The 18674-nt window shown below is 40.1% G+C and overlaps 2 protein-coding genes across 2 annotated transcripts; both read left to right on the top strand.

Annotated features, from left to right (window-relative positions):
- Positions 1–719: 719 nt before the first annotated feature.
- On the top strand, positions 720–5440 carry LOC115123362 (zinc finger protein 239-like). The gene is made up of 2 exons (XM_065020364.1): positions 720–1226; positions 2729–5440. Exons 1-2 carry the CDS (start codon positions 956–958, stop codon positions 3457–3459), a joined length of 1002 nt encoding a protein of 333 aa, XP_064876436.1. The 5' UTR covers positions 720–955; the 3' UTR covers positions 3460–5440.
- Positions 5441–5449: 9 nt separating this feature from the next.
- LOC115123361 (cilia- and flagella-associated protein 251-like) lies at positions 5450–14155 on the top strand. Its single transcript, XM_029652698.2, has 3 exons — positions 5450–7261; positions 10282–11223; positions 12829–14155. Exons 1-2 carry the CDS (start codon positions 6994–6996, stop codon positions 10290–10292), a joined length of 279 nt encoding a protein of 92 aa, XP_029508558.1. The 5' UTR covers positions 5450–6993; the 3' UTR covers positions 10293–11223; positions 12829–14155.
- Positions 14156–18674: the final 4519 nt, after the last annotated feature.

Genomic DNA, 18674 nt, shown 5'->3' with positions numbered 1-18674 from the left:
TCTTTGGAGGGAATTGAATGTCTGTGTTGCCCAGCAACAGCTCCAAAACATCACTGCTCTAGAGGAGATCTGCATGGAAGAATGGGCCAAAATACCAGAAACAGTGTGTGAAAACCTTGTGAAGACTTACAGAAAATGTTTGACCTCTGTCATTGCCAACAAAGGGTATATAACAAAGTATTGAGAAACTTTTGTTATTGACCAAATACTTATTTTCCACCATAATTTGCAAATAAATTCATAAAAAATCATACAATGTGATTTTCTAGATTTTTTTCCCCCCTCATTTAGTCTGTCATAGTTGAAGTATACCTATGATGAAAATTACAGGCCTCTCTCATCTTTTTAAGTGGGAGAACTTGCACAATTGGTGGCTGACTAAATACTTTTTTTGCCCCACTGTACATCTACATGATGTATTGTTACACCATGTAGGAGCAGTATAGACCTACAGTCGCTGGCTACTTATTTGGAATTGACCTAATGAAACTACCTTAAATGTGCTGTAGTAAAAAAATAATATTCGCACTAATCAATCAACACATTCAGGTCTTTGTATGTCTCAATATAATAATATTATTTAATTAAATCCATTTAAAATTATCTTTGTCTGAAAATAAAATATGATCCTCAACTGCGTTTCCCCTCCAGTCAGCAGACGGTGATGTGCGTCTTTCAGGCGACGCTGTCAGTGTGACGTATAATCTAGTGGACGGTTCTTTAGAAACAGCTGGTCAACCACCTCAGTAGCTTGCTAGCCAACATAGCCGAATGATTCAAGCTATTTACACGCTTTCGGTCTATATTAGCTACTGTGTTTTAGGCACACTTCTGTCGTATCTACTTGTAAACCTATTTAATTTAATATTACGTTATTTTGTATTAGTCAGCTATAGTAGCTGGCTGGTTAAGTTAGCATTAGCCTAGTCGCTAATGATAACTAACATCCCGGAACATGAGCTCCCTAAACTACTCTCCTCCTGTTAAAGAAGAGGTCTGCTGGACGGAGAAAGAAGCTCTGGGGCTGAACATTGTCGTGAAAGAGGAGAAGGAAGAGGAGGATGTTACAGTTAAACAAGAAGTAGAAGGTGAGGCTGTTACTGTGAAAGAAGAAGAGGAGGATGTCTCAGTGAAAGAAGAGGAAGACGCGTTCAGAGTGAAAGAGGAGGAGGATGTTACAGTAAAAGAAGAGGATGCAGTTTTTGAAGTGGAAGGAGAGGAGACAGGTCAGAGTAACACCAGTAAATACTCATATTTGTACACAAACGTGGTTTTAAAGCAGCAATGGTTTTTGTTTTGCATACATTTTAAATTGAAAAATCAGAGTCTTGTGTCCATTACTGTTGAATTGCCCAGCTCCTAACTATACTGAAAAAAATATAAATGCAACAATTTCAAAGATTTTACTAATTTACAGTTCATAGAAGTCAATTGAAATAAATAAATTAGGCCCCAATCTATAGATTTAATAACTGGGCAGGTGCGCTGCCATAGGCCCGCCCACTGGGGAGCCAGGCCCAGCCAATCGGAATGAGTTTTTCCCCACAAAAGGGCATTATTACAGACAGAAATATTCCTCAGCACATTACATTTACATTTAAGTCATTTAGCAGACGCTCTTATCCAGAGCGACTTACAAATTGGTGCGTTCACCTTAAGACATCCAGTGGAACAGCCACTTTACAATAGTGCATCTAAATCTTTCAAGGGGGGTGAGAAGGATTACTTTATCCTATCCTAGGTATTCCTGAAAGAGGTGGGGTTTCAGGTGTCTCCGGAAGGTGGTGATTGACTCCGCTGTCCTGGCGTCGTGAGGGAGTTTGTTCCACCATTGGGGGGCCAGAGCAGCGAACAGTTTTGACTGGGCTGCGCGGGAACTGTACTTCCTCAGTGGTAGGGAGGCGAGCAGGCCAGAGGTGGATGAACGCAGTGCCCTTGTTTGGGTGTAGGGCCTGATCAGAGCCTGGAGGTACTGAGGTGCCGTTCCCCTCACAGCTCCGTAGGCAAGCACCATGGTCTTGTAGCGGATGCGAGCTTCAACTGGAAACCAGTGGAGAGAGCGGAGGAGCGGGGTGACGTGAGAGAACTTGGGAAGGTTGAACACCAGACGGGCTGCGGCGTTCTGGATGAGTTGTAGGGGTTTAATGGCACAGGCAGGGAGCGCAGCCAACAGCGAGTTGCAGTAATCCAGACGGGAGATGACAAGTGCCTGGATTAGGACCTGCGCTGCTTCCTGTGTGAGGCAGGGTCGTACTCTGCGGATGTTGTAGAGCATGAACCTACAAGAACGGGCCACCGCCTTGATGTTAGTTGAGAACGACAGGGTGTTGTCCAGGATCACGCCAAGGTTCTTAGCGCTCTGGGAGGAGGACACAGTGGAGTTGTCAACCGTGATGGCCACACACATTACCACATGACTTCTTACTTACATTCCTTGTTTTACAAACATTGCCAAGCTGCTTATTCGTTTTCTTGTTGTTGTGTTTTTTGGTGTAATCAGTCATGGCAAAAACATATTTGGGCTGGTAAAAAAATCTGTGGCATATTCTTTCATCTTCCTGCTGACCAGTGGCTGGTATATTCTTTCATCTGCCTGCTACAGTGGCTGGTATATTATTTCATCTGCCTACCACACAAACTAAAACAAGACTTGGAATACATTTGTCAACGTTTGTAAAAACATTGGAACATTCACTACATTGACTGTCTGACTTTGTCGTTCACACAGGAGAGAGATGTGACCATCGTGGATCCTCTGGGGAGCCTCAACAACATCATGATGCTGATGAGGCAGAGAAGAGTCTCTCCGGATCAGAACACCTCAAGAAACACCATCAGAGACCCACAGGAAGGAAACCTCACTGCTGCTCTGACTGTGGGAAACATTGCAAATCTTCATCAAAACTAAAAATACACCAGCGAGTACACACAGGAGAGAAGCCTTATAGCTGTGATCAGTGTGGCAAGAGTTTTACTCAGTCAAGTAGCCTGGTATCACACAAGAGAACCCACACAGGAGAGAAGCCTTATAGCTGTGATCAGTGTGGCAAGAGTTTTACTCAGTCAAGTAGCCTGGTATCACACCAGAGAACACACACAGGAGAGCAGCCATATAGCTGTGATCATTGTGGCAAGGGTTTTACACTGTCAACCAACCTGGTATCACACCAGAGAATACACACAGGACATCAGCCATATAGCTGTGATGTATGTGCAGATAGTTTTACTACATCAAGTCAGCTGGTAGTACACCAGCGAGTACACACAGGAGAGAAACCTTATAGCTGTAATCAGTGTGGGAAGAGTTTTACTCAGTCAAACAGCCTGAAATCACACCAGAGAACACACACGGGAGAGAAACCTTATATCTGTGATCAATGTGACAAAAGATACTCTCATTCAAGTAGTCTGATTAAACATCAGAAAATACATGCAGGAGATCCACAGAGTGTGGAATGATCTGCAACACCAGACCTGGGTAGTAGAACACAGTGTGGAATGACCTCCAACACCAGATTGATACAGTTGAAGTCGGAGGTTTACATACACCTTAGCCAAATACATTTAAACTCAGTGTTTCACAATTCCTGACATTTAATCATAGTAAAAATTCCCTGTCTTAGGTCAGTTAGGATCACCACTTTATTTTAATGTGAAATGTCAGAATAATAGTAGAGAGAATTATTTAGTTCAGCTTTTATTTATTTTGTCAGATTCCCAGTGGGTCAGAAGTTTACATAAACTCAATTAGTATTTGGTAGCATTGCCTTTAAATTATTTAACTTGGGTCAAATGTTTCGGGTAGCCTTCGATAAGCTTCCCACAATAAGTTTTGGCCCATTCCTCCTGACAGAGCTGGTGTAACTGGGTCAGGTTCATAGGCCTCCTTGCTCAAACACACATTTGAATTTATTTCACCTTTATTTAACCAGGTAGGCTAGTTGAGAACAAGTTCTCATTTGCAACTGCGACCTGGCCAAGATATAAGCAATTCGACACATACAACAACACGTAGTTACACATGGAATAAACAAAACATACAGTTAATAATACAGTAGAACAAAATAAAACAATAAGTCTATATACAGTGAGTGCAAATGAGGTAAGATAAGGGAGTTAAGGCAATAAATAGGCCATGGTAGCAAAGTAATTACAATTGAGCAATTAAACACTGGAATGGTAGATGTGCAGAAGATGAATGTGCAAGTAGAGATACTGGGGTGCAAAGGAGCAAGATAAATAAATAAATACTGTATGGTGATGAGGTAGATAGATGGGCTGTTTACAGATGGGCTATGTACAGGTGCAGTGATCTGTGAGCTGCTCTTTACACATTTTCTATGGGATTGAGGTCAGGGCTTTGTGATGACTACTCCAATACCTTGACTTTGTTGTCCTTAAGCAAATTTTGCCACAACTTTGGAATTATGCTTGGGGTCACTGTCCTTATGGAAGACCCATTTGCGACCAAGCTTTAACTTCCTGACTTATCTCTTAAGATGTTGCTTCAATATATCCACGTCATTTTCCTTCCTCATGACGCCATCTATTTTGTGAAGTGCACCAGTCCCTCCTGCAGCAAAGCACCCCCACAACATGATGCTGCTACCCCCATGCTTCATGGTTGGGATGGTGTTCTTCGGCTTGCAAGTCTCCCCTTTTTCCTCCAAACATAACGATGGTCATTATGGCCAAACAGTTTTATTTTTGTGTCATCAGACCAAAGGACATTTCTCCAAAAAGTATGATCTTTGTCCCCATGTGCAGTTGCAAACCGTAGTCTGTCTTTTTTTATGGCGGTTTTGGAGCCGTGGCTTCTTCCTTGCTGAGCGGCCTTTCAAGTTATGTCGATATAGGACTCGTTTTACTGTGGATATAGATACTTTTGTACCCGTTTCCTCCAGCATCTTCACAAGGTCCTTTGCTGTTGTGTTGGGATTGATTTGCACTTTTTGCACCAAGTACATTCATCTCTAGGAGACAGAATGCGTCTCCTTCCTGAACAGTATGACGGCTGCGTGGTCCCATGGTGTTTACATGTGCATACTATTGTTTGTACAGATGAACGTGGTACCTTCAGGCGTTTGGAAATTGCTCCCAAGGATGAACCAGACTTGTGGAGGTCTACAAAAACAATCTGAGGTTTTGGCTGATTTCTTTTGATTTTCTCATGGTGTCAAGCAAAGAGGCACTGAGCTTGATGGTACACCTCCAATTGACTCAAATGATGTCAATTAGCCTATCAGAAGCTTCTAAAGCCATGACAACATTTTCTGGAATTTTTCAAGCTGTTTAAAGGCACAGTGAATTTAGTGTATGTAAACTTCTGACCCACTGGAATTGTGATACAGTGAAATAATCTGTCTGTAAACAATTGTTGGAAAAAATACTTGTCATGCACAAAGTAGATGCCCTAACCTACTTGCCAAAACTATATTTATTTTATAGTTTGATAACAATAAATGTTTGTTGGTTGACAAATGAGTTTTAATGACTCCATCCTAAGTGTATGTAAACTTCCAACTTCAACTGTACATCTACATGATGTATTGTTACACCATGTAGGAGCAGTATAGACCTAGTCTGTTCATTATATACATCTACATGATGTATTGTTACACCGTGTAGGAGCAGCATGGACCTAGTCTGTTCATTATATACATCTACATGATGAATTGTTACACCATGTAGGCACAGCATAGACCTAGTCTGTTCATTATATACATCTACATGATGTATTGTTACACCATGTAGGAGCAGTATAGACCTAGTCTGTTCATTATATACATCTATATGATGTATTGTTACACCATGTAGAAGCAAGTATAGACCTTGTCTGTTCATTATATACATCTACATGAAAAAAAGGAAAATTATATTATTTTATACTAATACAATTGCTCATAGAAAGATTTAGTTTAACATGTAATTCTCAAAGGTAGGGGTCTGAATTATTGCCTCCCATGTTTTCAATACTCCAGCACCCTCCCCTTGGGAGGATAATGACACTCAAATGTTTTATGAGATTAGAGAACACATTGGGTGGGATCTTAGACCATTCCTCCATACAGAATCTCTCCAGGTCCTTGATTTCTTTTGTCTGTGCTTGTGGACTGCCCTGTTCAATTCAAACCACAGGTTTTCAATGGAGTTCAAGTCCAAAGACTGAGATAGCCATTGAAAATGTTGATTTTGTGCCCAATTAACAATTTCTTTGTGGATGTTGATGTGTCTTGTTGGAAGATCTACTTATGGCCAAGTTTCAGCCTCCTAGCAGAGAGGAAACCAGGTTTTGGGCTAAAATATCCTGGTAGTGGGTAAAGTTTATTTATTTAGTTATTTTATACAGTACTTTTTGCTCATCTTTATCAAGGGTATCAATAACTATGTGCTTATTTTGATATCTAGTTATTTGACTGAATCAGAAATACAGATGTGTAGTAGATGTAGAGTTTGTTTTAAATTCTCATACAAAAATCTGAACTAATCAAACAACACTTGTTGCTCTTTGTATGTGTTGACATAATATTCTTATTTAATGGAGAGGGAAAAAACGTTTCCCTAAACTGCTTTTTAATATTATAATTCAATGAAGAAGAAAAGTTTTCCCTCAACTGCGTTTCCTCCCTCCAGACAGCAGATGGCGATATGTGTCTTTCAGGCGATGTTTCTAGTGTGATGTATAATCTAGTGGACGGAACGCTTCTTCAACAACTGCAGCCACCTCGGTAGCTCGCTAGACAACAAAGTCGGAACATTCAAGTTCTTTAGACAATTCCGTGGTTTATTTGCCACTATGATTTAAACATACCTATGTGGAAACAACTAGTTACCCCATTTAATTTAATATTTACGTAAGTCAACTAGCTGGCTGGTTAAGTTAGCACTATTCTAGTCGCTAATGCTAACTAGCTATTATCCCCCACCATGAGCTCACTAAGTTTCTCTCCTGCTGAAGAAGAGTAGGTCTGCTGGACGGAGAAAGAAGTTCTCATGAAAGAGGAGGAGGAAGAGGAGGCTGTTACAATACAGAAACAATTAGAGGGTGAGGCTGTTACAGTGAAAGAAGAAGAGAAAGACGCCTTCAGAGTGAAAGAGGAGGAGGATGTTACTGTGAAAGAAGTGGAATATTCGGTTTTTGGAGTGGAGGATGAAGTGAAAGAAGAGGAAGACGTTTTAGGAATGAAGGATGAGGAGGGGGAGATTACTGTCACATTAGAGGAGGATGAAGAAGAGAAGACTGGAGAACTGATTAACACCAGTGAGTACAATCTTATAAAACAGGGACATTGATCTGATAAACACCAGGGAGTACCATCTTAACAGGGACACAAACTCTGCTGTTGTTGAACTAATGTGTTATTTTTAAAAGGGCATTCTACACTTGAATATGTTTTTGTACTGTCAGAATTGTTCATGACGTCCTCCAGTGACTTTTTAAAAACGTTGCTGTTGAAAAGTGATATATAAATACAGGAAAGTACAAACACACTAAAGGGAAACAAATAAATTTTTGAGCAAAATAGTGTTATTTTTTAGACAACTGCAAACTAGAAGGAGTGAGTGATGTCATAGTAAGGCCTTCAAGGAGTTGGCATGATGGGAAGTCGTGATGTCATCCAATAGGAGACTGATCTTCATGTGAATATTTATTATTCTTTTCAAAATCCTTCATGTTCTGTCAAGTTGGTTGTTGATCATACCTAGAAAGCCATTTTCAAGTCTTGCCATAGACTTTCAAGACGATTTAAGTCCAAACTGTAACTAGGCCACTCGGGAACATTCAATGTCATCTTGGTAAGCTCCTCCAGTGTAGATGTGGCCTTGTGGTTTAGGTTATTGTCCTGTTCGTACAGCTTTTTGTTTTCAGATCTCTAAAATGCACTCTACCTATGTAACATTTAGTGTCTCCTTATATTACGCTGGGAAAACAGTTTTCATGGGCACAGATCCTAAATCATTTCAGAGTTCGCACTATTCAATGGTTCTAACCGAGAGTCACCTTAACACCCAAATGGATACTGTCATTTACAAATAATACAATTTCTTCACATTTTCAAACAGTTAATTTATATTTTCCAACAGGGCTATACATTTGGGTGAGGTTTTTTCTCTCACCTGAATAGCCTCGTTTCACTGCCAAAAATAAAATTAAACCATCTAGTTAGTGTTCAGCGAAATAGCAACACAATGTCAAATACAGGTAGCCTAGTCAAATAATTAACATCCAATCACATTAACCATTACTCTCTCACGTGAATTCCACTAACGGTCCATATGTAGCCAAACGTAGCTGCTCCTCATATTGGTATCTGTACTGATGGCGCAGGGAGACATAGTAGAGTTGTAACGCGCGTGCAAGCTATTGACGCCACTTGGGTACACTGTAGCATCCACCGACAGGCTCTTGCTGGAAAACGTTTGCAATGATATGGGCAGCAACCATGTAACACTTTTACAACATACAGAAGTGCTCTGGTTATCAAGGGGCAAAGTATTGACACCTTTTTTGTTTTAATTGAGAGACGAGCTTAAAGTTTTCTTTAGTGATCATCATTTTCACTTGTCTGACCACTTGCATGATGACGAGTTTCTCACACGACTGGCCTATCTGGGTGATGTTTTTCTCACCTGAATGACCTGAATCTAGGATTACAGGGACTCTCCACAACTATTTGATATGCGGGATAAAAATGAGGCTATGATTAAGAAGTAGGAGCTCTTCTCTGTCAACATACATGTCTTTCCATCATTGTATGATTTTTTGTGTGCGATTGAACTCAAGTTTACGGACAATGTCAAATGTGATATAGCGAAGCACCTGAGTTGGGTGCGCAATTACACAGGTACTTTCCCGAAACAGATGACACAAACAACTGGATTCGTAGTCCCTTTCATGCCCTGCCTCCAGTCCACTTACCGATATCTTAACGAGAACCTCATCAAAATTGCAACAAGCGGTTCTGTGAAAATGTTATTTAATCAGAAGCCAACGCCAGATTTCTGGATTGGGCTGCGCTCAGAGTATCCTGCATTGGCAAATTGCACTGTTAAGACTAGAGGTCTAGACTAGAGATGAACCGCTAAGGGGACATAGGTATTTCCCATCTAAACCATGTGTGACCTCTCACCTCTCTGGCTGTAGAAGTGTTCTTCCTAACCAATCCCTCGACTGAGCTCCACCCCCACTCGGTCTTCAGAGGAGAGGAAGGCTAAGGAGGGATGGAATGATGAATGGATCAGTCAGTCAAAGTGTAGAGCTGCTGTTTATGCTGTCTGACAAAATCACTATTTTAGTAGTTCATTAAAGTAAATAAGGCTTTATGACTGCTGAATACCAATGATCACTCACTTGGATCATGTATTTTCAGGTAGAGATGCATTCTTGGGACGTCCCTAGCCCATTGAGGTTGACATTTAAAATGGTTACGGTTGGGGTTAGGGTTTAGGGTAGGGATGTCCCAAGGATCCCAGATAGCATTGACCATCGTGCATTCTTCTGTCTCTTACGTACAGTGGGGCAAAAAAAGTATTTAGTCAGCCACCAATTGTGCAAGTTCTCCCACTTAAAAAGATGAGAGGCCTGTAATTTTCATCATAGGTACACTTCAACAATGACAGACAAAATGAGAAAGAAATTCCAGAAAATCACATTGTAGGATTTTTAATGAATTTATTTGCAAATGCATCTTAATGTATTTATCACTGTAAAAAAACAAACTCCAAATGTAGGTAGCTAACAGCCATGGAGGGTGAAAGGATAGCAGCCAAAACTGTCAGTGAGAGAGGATGTTATTCTGGAAAGGGCAGGAACTTGTGTTGGTCCTGTCCCTAGAAGTGAGGATGGAGATAATAGTAACATAATATTCAGTGTGGTGTAATTTGACTATAATGAAGTCTGTTTATTGTGAGGTTTTCTGCCCTCAGATAAAGAGCTCTATGAAAGCCAGTATATGTATGAAGAGGTCCCAATGAAGAGCAGTGGTCCTCAGTCCTGGGGACTGAAAGAGGCACATTTTTGTTTTTGCCTTCTCACTGCACAGCTGATTCAAATGATCAACTCATCATCAAGGTTCAAGTGGTATTTCTGTATTCATTTGTGATGCCATCCTTGATATGATCATGTTATTGTCACATGCTACACATGCACATATGTGTGCCCATGCATCTATCAATCCAATGTTATCATGATTTGTTATCAGGGATATTATACTTTAGGAGTCCACAATGACCTGGTGGTGTAAAAGTCTAATAATTACATTGTCTTCCATATTCCTACAGATACCTTGTAACTGGAGATTCCTTCAAAACGATTGCCTACGGTTACCAGGTAGGGCACTGGAAGGTTCGGTGACCATGGTCATCTGGGACTGCCTCCTGGAGGAATTCAGGTGTATGAAGGCTACCTGTGTCCTGCGTAACTTCATGAGGATGGACACAAGGACCAGGAGGGGATCTGCTGCTCGCCGCCGTGTGCCAGAGGAGAAGTCTACTGCTCTGCAGGATGTTTCAAGGATGGGGTCCAACAACGCAGCAAGAGAGGCAATCCGGGTGCATGAGATCTTCACCTCCTACTTCTTCAACAAGGGTGCTGTTCCCTGGCAACACCATAGACTACACTATGCACAACCAAAGTCTCTTTTAAGAGTCATTCACATTACAATAAGAGTATTCTTCCATTTACTTAGCTATGTCAACTGCAGTTATTCCATTCACAGTTTCTCTCCCTTTGATTTCTACTTCTCAGGTGAGGGTGCTGTTTAGATAAGGGTGTGATGTCTGTGCAAAAAACAAAACAGACTACTTTAAATCACTAATATTGAAAAAAATTGTGCGCATTAGCCCATAGCACGGTGCCTGACCAGTCACATATTCACCACGGTAAGCATGGGGAGTTGGCTCAGGTTTGAATCCTGATTCTGGCACACTCCCCATGTGCCTCCCTCCCCAAAAATTTTGGGCCTGCCTTTCGGGCTTCCTTTGTAGCCGTTATCCTTCATAACGCTGCCGCTCGGCTTTAGCTGCTACCTTCGCCTACCTCTCTGCATCTACCTTCTCCCAGGGCAGGCGATCCTTCCCAGCCAGGATCTCCTCCCACTTCCAGGATCCCTTGCCATTCAAAATGTTCTCCCACGTCCATTCCTCCTTACCACGCTGCTTGGTCCGTTTGTGGTGGGAAGTTCTGTCATGGCTGTTGAAGGAAGTGGACCAAGGTGCAGCGTGGTGAGCGTAATTTTTATTTTATTATAAAAAAATGACGCCAATAAAACAAGAAAACAACCGTAAAGCTTCAGGCTATGTGCCGTAAACAAAAGTCAACTTTCCACAAAGACAGGTGGAAGAAAGGGCTACTTAAGTATGGTCCTCAATCAGAGACAACGATAGACAGCTGTCCCTGATTGAGAACCCTACCCGGCCAAAACATAGAAATACAAATAATAGAGTATAGAATACCCACCCCAACTCACACCCTGACCAAACCAAAATAGAGACAAACAGTATCTCTAAGGTCAGGGCGTGACAGAAGTATTATTGACCTCTTGAAGCTAGGGGGCACTATTTTTACGTTTGGAAAAATAACATTCTCAAAGTAAACAGCCTATTTCTCAGGACCAGATGCCAGAATATGCATATAAATGACGGATTAGGATAGAAAAACTCTAAAGTTTCCAAAACTGTCAAAATATTGTCTGTGAGTATAACAGAACTGATATTGCAGGCGAAACCCTGAGGAAAATCCAATCAGGAAGTGCCTCTTATTTTTGAAACCCTTCTGTTCCTACGCATGTCTAGCCTCCATTTAAAGAGATCTCAACCAGATTCCTTTTTTCCATGGCTTCCCTAAGGTGTCACCAGTCTTTAGACATAGTTTCAGGCTTTTATTTTGAAAAATGAGCGTGAAGGATCACATTGCGTAAGTGGAGAGGTGGGAGCTCTGAGTGAGTTTGTGCGCAATTGAGTAAAGCCGCCATTGTTCCTCCCGCTGTTATGGAAAAAGCTACACACTCTGTTGATATATTATCGAATATATATTTTAAAAACAACCTGAAGATTGATTATAAAAAAACATTTGACATGTTTCTGTGGACATTTATAGATATTATTTGGAATATACATCTGCGTTGTGGTGACCGCTCTTTCCTGTGGATTTCTGAACATAACGCGACAAACAAACGTTGGTATTTTGGGTATAAAAATTATCTTTATGGAACAAAAGGAACATTTGCTGTGTAACTGGGAGTCTGGTGAGTGAAAACATCCGAAGATCAAATGTAATCAGTTAATTTGATTGCTTTTCTGATTTTTGTGACCAAGCTTCCTGATGCTAAGTGTACATAATGCTATGCTAGGCTATCGATAAACTTAAACAAATGTTTGGATTGCTTTCGCTGTAAAGCATAATTTCAAAATCTGAGAGGACAGGGTGATTAACAAAAGGCTAAGCTGTGTTTCTCAATATTGCACTTGTTATTTCATGAATATGAATATTTGTTAGTAATATCATTTGACTGTTGCGCTATGCTATTCAGCGGTTGCTGACAAATTATCCCGCTACAGGGATGGATAGCGTCAAAAAGTTAGATGCTTTACATTGAAATATAGATAGATGCAGTAGTCCCAGAGTTAATGATCCAAGGTCAGTTTATATTATACAGGAAGTACTTTTAAAGAAATGTTTTACATGGAAATACAGATAGAAATGCAGTAGTCCCAGAGTTAATGATCCAAGGTCAGTTTTGCATTTCACCTCCTGATTGATGACTAACAATGTTAGAATAAAATAAGGCTTAAACATGCTCTCTCTCTCCATCTGTCTCTCGTCTGCAGATATGTTTTGATGTGAGAGGATGCCAACCCCCAGTCCCATCATCGCCACCTCACCTGCTTTAAAGATAACCTTTTGGGCCAACGAGAGACACTATTATGTAATTGTGATGAACTGAGAGAATATTTAGGTAGCACTTTAATTCATTAATCATGTGCTGCCTTCCCTGCTCCTATGTGCTTACCTCTTTCCCTTTCTGTCTTTTACACCTCTCTCACCGCCTCCTTTTTCTTCCTCTGTTTTTATAATGCACAACATCTGTGCATTGAAGTACAGATTGAACTTGTATTTATAACACTTGGATAATGAGCTTTTCAATAAAGCGTTTCACATTCTCTACTGGTTGAAATGAAGTATAATGTGATGAAATACTCCACCTATCCTGTGTTTATCAGATCAATGCAGATGAAGGGCATTAGATATTGAGATGAACCGGTATTAGAGTATTTACATGATGCATAGGAAGTGTAATGTACTGTTTTTTAACATTATATTTCTGTATATATGAATTAACTAGTTCAATCCTGTTTCCAGTCTATTAGTTAGAATGTGTAACCATTGATGTCCCAGGACCAAGATTGGTAAACACTGTTGAAGTGTATAATTGTAATACATACATGAAGACACAGCGTCATTCAAAGACTGGAACTTGACACTCCTGGTATTGGATATGACTGAAAAATAATCTCAAAGACATTCATACCTAAACTGCACATTTATTTGCCAAGGTAGAGTACATGATCAGTGAATATATTAAATGTACAGGCTACAATGTGGAGAGCTCATGCATGGTAATAACTACATGTATATATGACTTGCATCCTTGGCACAACATGATATTATATTCTACTCAGTCCATAGGCTTCATTAATGTCATTCAGGCTGTTTTGAAGTTCATACAACTGGCTATGATAGCTGAGGTTCATATCTAGGTTCTGAACTAATTTGTTTACCAAACGTTTGGGTCCATACACAGATCGGCTAGATAGCTAGCTACACATCCATAGGCATACAGGGATTTTAATCATCCATTGCACAAAAAGCAAGAACATAGATAGCTACGTTATTTCATCTATTTGCAGCCAAATATCAGCAAAATTGTACATTCAATTTGCAGTAAACTCTTCAGCTAGGTAGATTCTATAGATCCACTGTTTCACAAAACTACAGCCTGGTTTGCTGGTTGTTTCAGGAGTCCCTAAAACAACCAGAATGACAATTTCATACTCATGTCACAACACCCATAAAGCTAGCCCAGCTATGTTAGCTGATGTTAGCTTATAGCGATTTTCGTAAATTAACTTTATGATTAAATGATTTTAAAAAATGCAGTATAGTTTGTCTCTACATTAACTAACATTCCTGTCAACTGTACATGTTTTTGCATGATTAGTTATGTCATAATCCCATACATTTGCTTCCATCCTAGTATTTCTGTCCGCCATCTTTGATCCAGTTCAGTTCTGTGTCGGGGTACCCCTCTCTCCTAGTATTTCTATCTGCCATTTTTGATCCAGTTCAGTTCTGTGTTGAAGGGTAACCCCTCACTCTCCTAGTATTAAATAATTAAGATCAATTGTCCTAAGAAGACCCATCTTTGATCCAGTTAGATGGGTAATATTGACACAGAACCTAACTGGATCAAAGATGGCGGATCAAAGAATACCTCTGTTTTTAGAATATTGGTTACGAAATAATATCCTATTGGTGAGCCAACTGTTAAATGCAGAGGGTCTTTTACTCAGTTATAAAGAATTCTTATCACTTTACAAGGTCCCTGTAACACCTAAAGATTGTGCAATTGTTTTAGATGCCATTCCCTCCGGTGTTGCTTTATTATTCAGGAATATGTCAAGACCTGACCCTCAGAGCCTACCTTCTATTGACCCTGTTGACTCATCAGTAGGAAAGATTTGTTTCTCTTTTGGTCCATTCTACAACAGAGCGATACGATCCTTGTTTCAGCAGGATGTTGTATCTATACCTTATGTCGTGCCTTATTGGAATGGATTTATTGATAATATCTGTTGGAAAAAAGTTTGGATGTTGCCACACACATACCTACTTGTTAACAAAATTAAGGAAGTTTCCTTTAAAATTACTCATAAATATTATCCTGCCAACCACTATATGAAGAAGGAAAACATAACCTCAAATGGCTCCTTTTGTAATGACCACCCAGAAACAGTTTTGCATCGTTTTTGGCATTGTATGCATGTAAGAAAACTGGCAAGACATCAGTAGGTTTATAATTGAACACATTAATGAAGATTTTACACTATTGTGGAGAGATGTACTGTTTGGATTCTTTACATACAATAGAAATAAGCGGAATCATTTTTACGTAATTAATTTCATTATTCTTTTGGCCAAATTTCATATTCACAAATGTAAATTTACAAACAGAAAACCACATTTTCGTAACCTACAAAAAGAAATTGAACTGTATTTTAAGACGGTTAAATGCTCTACTAACAAAAAAGCTGTTAGAATTGTAAGTATATGCATGTCCCTTAAGGTCCTTGTGTAATTGTAATGTGATATTGTACCCCCTAGCTCGATTGTCTATTGTTTGTAATCTATGTATGCTTGTGTTCCCTCATGTGCTTTTGTTGAGTTTATTATTGATAAATGAATAAACAATATCCCCATTTTAAATAGAATTGTATCTAGGTAAACTTATACTTTGTTTTATAAGTGATTGACAATATGAGTTCATAAGAAGGGATTGTGTGACAGGACAAGGAGTAATAAAAAGTTAATTAACACCATTCCAACTAGGCAGAAACAAATGGGTTGTGGACTGTGTAAACACATAAGGTTATTAGCCTATGGTTGACCCTACTGAAACTTAGCTCTGGGGTTTTTAGATAAGGCAGTGAGTTCATTCCTAGGTTGTCTGTTAATTAAAACTGTCAGTTCAGTGGTGATCGATAATGTTGAGGGGTCAAACGTTATCTGGGAGTGTGTTAGTAAGTTAGAATGAACTTTTCACCTTACTTTGTCCCGGTCGGGAGGAGGGGATTCTGTTAAAGCAGTGAAATGACGTCATGATCTGTATATAAACTGCTGCACGTGTTTAAGTGGTAGCGCGCTCCGAGAATAAATTCTATTACCTATTATTTAAAGACTGGTCTGCGTCTATTTTATGCAAACAAGAAATCTCACAAATTCTCATATAATAGATTAAGGGCTTTCAATTGATGAAAGCACATTGGCATAATTAAATTATACTAACAATTGGTCCTTCGAGTGGATTCCACAAACTTCTCTGTCGCCCGAAGGGAAAAGCCGAAAACCGTGCACGGACGAGGCTGGACGTCACCACCAATATTGTAGTTTAACTGAGGGAAAGGTCAGAGGCGACAATCGGGTAAAGAAAAAGAAGGGTCAGATACAAAGGGAGCGAGATTAAATGAGAATCCTAACTGAGGGAAAACTTTGGGCGTTTAAATTAGTGCTATTTTCTGTTGTCCAGATGCCGGAGTAACAAATACAGATAACTGTAAATTGGGTCTATTTGCGGAGAATCTCAGTTCCATAGCATTGGTGGTATAGTGGTGAGCGTAGCAGTTTTACAACCTGTAGTCCAGGGTTCGGTTCCCAGCTGAGGTGTAAAAAAATTATATACATTTATATATCTGAGTTTTTGGTTGTAATTAAACTAATTGTTTTGCAGAGAAAGTTATAGTCACTAGTATTGGTATAAGATATAAACTGAACGTTTTAAATTGTTTGTTTGGTTCAAATTGAAAGACAAATTAATTCAACTTAAAATAAGAACGAAGCGAATTTTTATGCAAGACGATGTCTGTTCACTAAATGATCTGTTGGGAATAATATATTGGGAATAGAGTCGTAATTAAAATGCTAAATCAAAGACGAGACAGTAATTTAAATCAAATTAATTCTGAATAATAACGGGAAACAATTACGATAGATTTGTGCCCATCGAAATGTTTTTATAAAATTAGCGAATTGAGAGATGTTGATTGATGTTGTAAACTCTAATTCAGGATTCATGTGATAAATTAGGTTTGGTTGGGGTGGTTTTCTAAAAATATTGCCATATTAGTGCTCGTAAATTCTCTTCTTTCCCATCTTCTTCCTGTTTGGTGGGAGGAAATGGGTTAGTTTCTAGTTTTACTTCCTGTCTCCCTATTCCGGTCTTCCCTAGGTCCCCTTTTTGCTTTATTTCCCTTCTGTTTCTTGAGTCTTAAAACCTCTTAGAGCTATTACCCCCCTACTTTTTTAAATTTCCGCCTGAAAACATACCCAAATCTAACAGCCTGTAGCTCAGGCACAGAACCAAGGATATGCATATTCTTGGTACCATTTGAAAGAAAACACTCTGAAGTTTGTATAAATGTGAATGGAATGTAGGAAAATATAGCACAACAGATCTGGTTTAGATAATACAATGAACAAAAAATACGTTTTTCTTTTCTTTTTGTATCATCTTTAAAATGAACAAGATAAAACAAACATTCAGATAGGATGATGGGGACAATTTCAGTGAAAAACATACGAGGGCAACAGTACCTGTGCAAAGTTTCAGAATGATAACTTCCAAAATGAGTGTGCTACATGACATTTATCATGAAGTCACCCAGGTGTCCCACACAAGTAGCCCAAATGTACCCAAGTGGCCAAATTGGTATACATTTTGAAACAAATAACTATATACAAAATACCAAAATGATATTCTAACACACCCCCCCCAAAAAATGGAGAAAACAATACGGGGGAAAAATATGAAAAAATAAAATACATTTACAAAATAACATGGGTAACTATTTACACACTTTCAATATTTGGAATCAAATTTATTTATATAGCCCTTCGTACCTCAGCTAATATCTCAAAGTACTGTACAGAAACCCAGCCTAAAACCCCAAACAGCAAGCAATGCAGGTGTAGAAGCACGGTGGCTAGGAAAAACTCCCTAGAAAGGCCAAAACCTAGGAAGAAACCTAGAGAGGAACCAGGCTATGAGGCGTGGCCAGTCCTCTTCTGGCTGTGCCGGGTGGAGATTATAACAGAGATGGCCGAGATTTTCAAAGTTCATAGATGACCAGCAGGGTCAAATAATAATAATCACAGTAGTTGTAGAGGATGCAACAGGACAGCACCTCGAGTAAATATGAACAGTTTAGGGTGAGAGAGAGAGCCCTAGGACCATGCGTCAGGACTACCTAGCATGATGACTCCTTGCTGTCCACCTGGCCTTGCTGCTGTTCCAGTTTCAACTGTTCTGCCTGCGGCTATGGAACCCTAAACTGTTCATATTTACTCGAGGTGCTGTCCTGCTGCATCCTCTACAACCATATGTTGTGGAATTTCAGTCATGCGTCCTCCGATACACAACCCAACCAGCCGTACTGCTTCTTAACACAGCGCTCATCCAACCCGGAAGCCAGCCGCACCAACACCGTGCACCTGGCAACCTTGGTTAGCGCACACTGCGCCCGGCCCACCACAGGAGTCGCTGGTGCGTGATGAGACAAGGACATCCCTACCGACCAAGCCCTCCCTAACCCGGGCGACGCTAGGCCAATTGTGCGTCGCCCCACAGGCCAGTTACGACAGAGCCTGGGCACGAACCCAGGGACTCTGATGGCACAGCTGGCGCTGCAGTACAGCACCCTTAACCACTGCGCCACCCGGGAGGCCTGAAAGGACTATTAAGTGTTTTAACAAACCCCTCAAAGGCCCCATACCAAAATATGACAAGGAAGGAGCCAAAATGGCCCTCCTAGAAATGTATTGGAATAGAATTATGGCCCTAGCCCAAGGCCAGGACATAATAATAAAGGACAATCAACTTAACAAAATGTGGGAACAGAAC

The sequence above is a fragment of the Oncorhynchus nerka genome, linkage group LG2 (genome assembly GCF_034236695.1).
Source record: "Oncorhynchus nerka isolate Pitt River linkage group LG2, Oner_Uvic_2.0, whole genome shotgun sequence".
In the NCBI taxonomy this organism is placed as follows: Eukaryota; Metazoa; Chordata; class Actinopteri; order Salmoniformes; family Salmonidae; genus Oncorhynchus; species Oncorhynchus nerka.
Note: the sequence above shows the minus strand (reverse complement) of the source record. Positions and strands in the feature narration are given on the sequence as shown.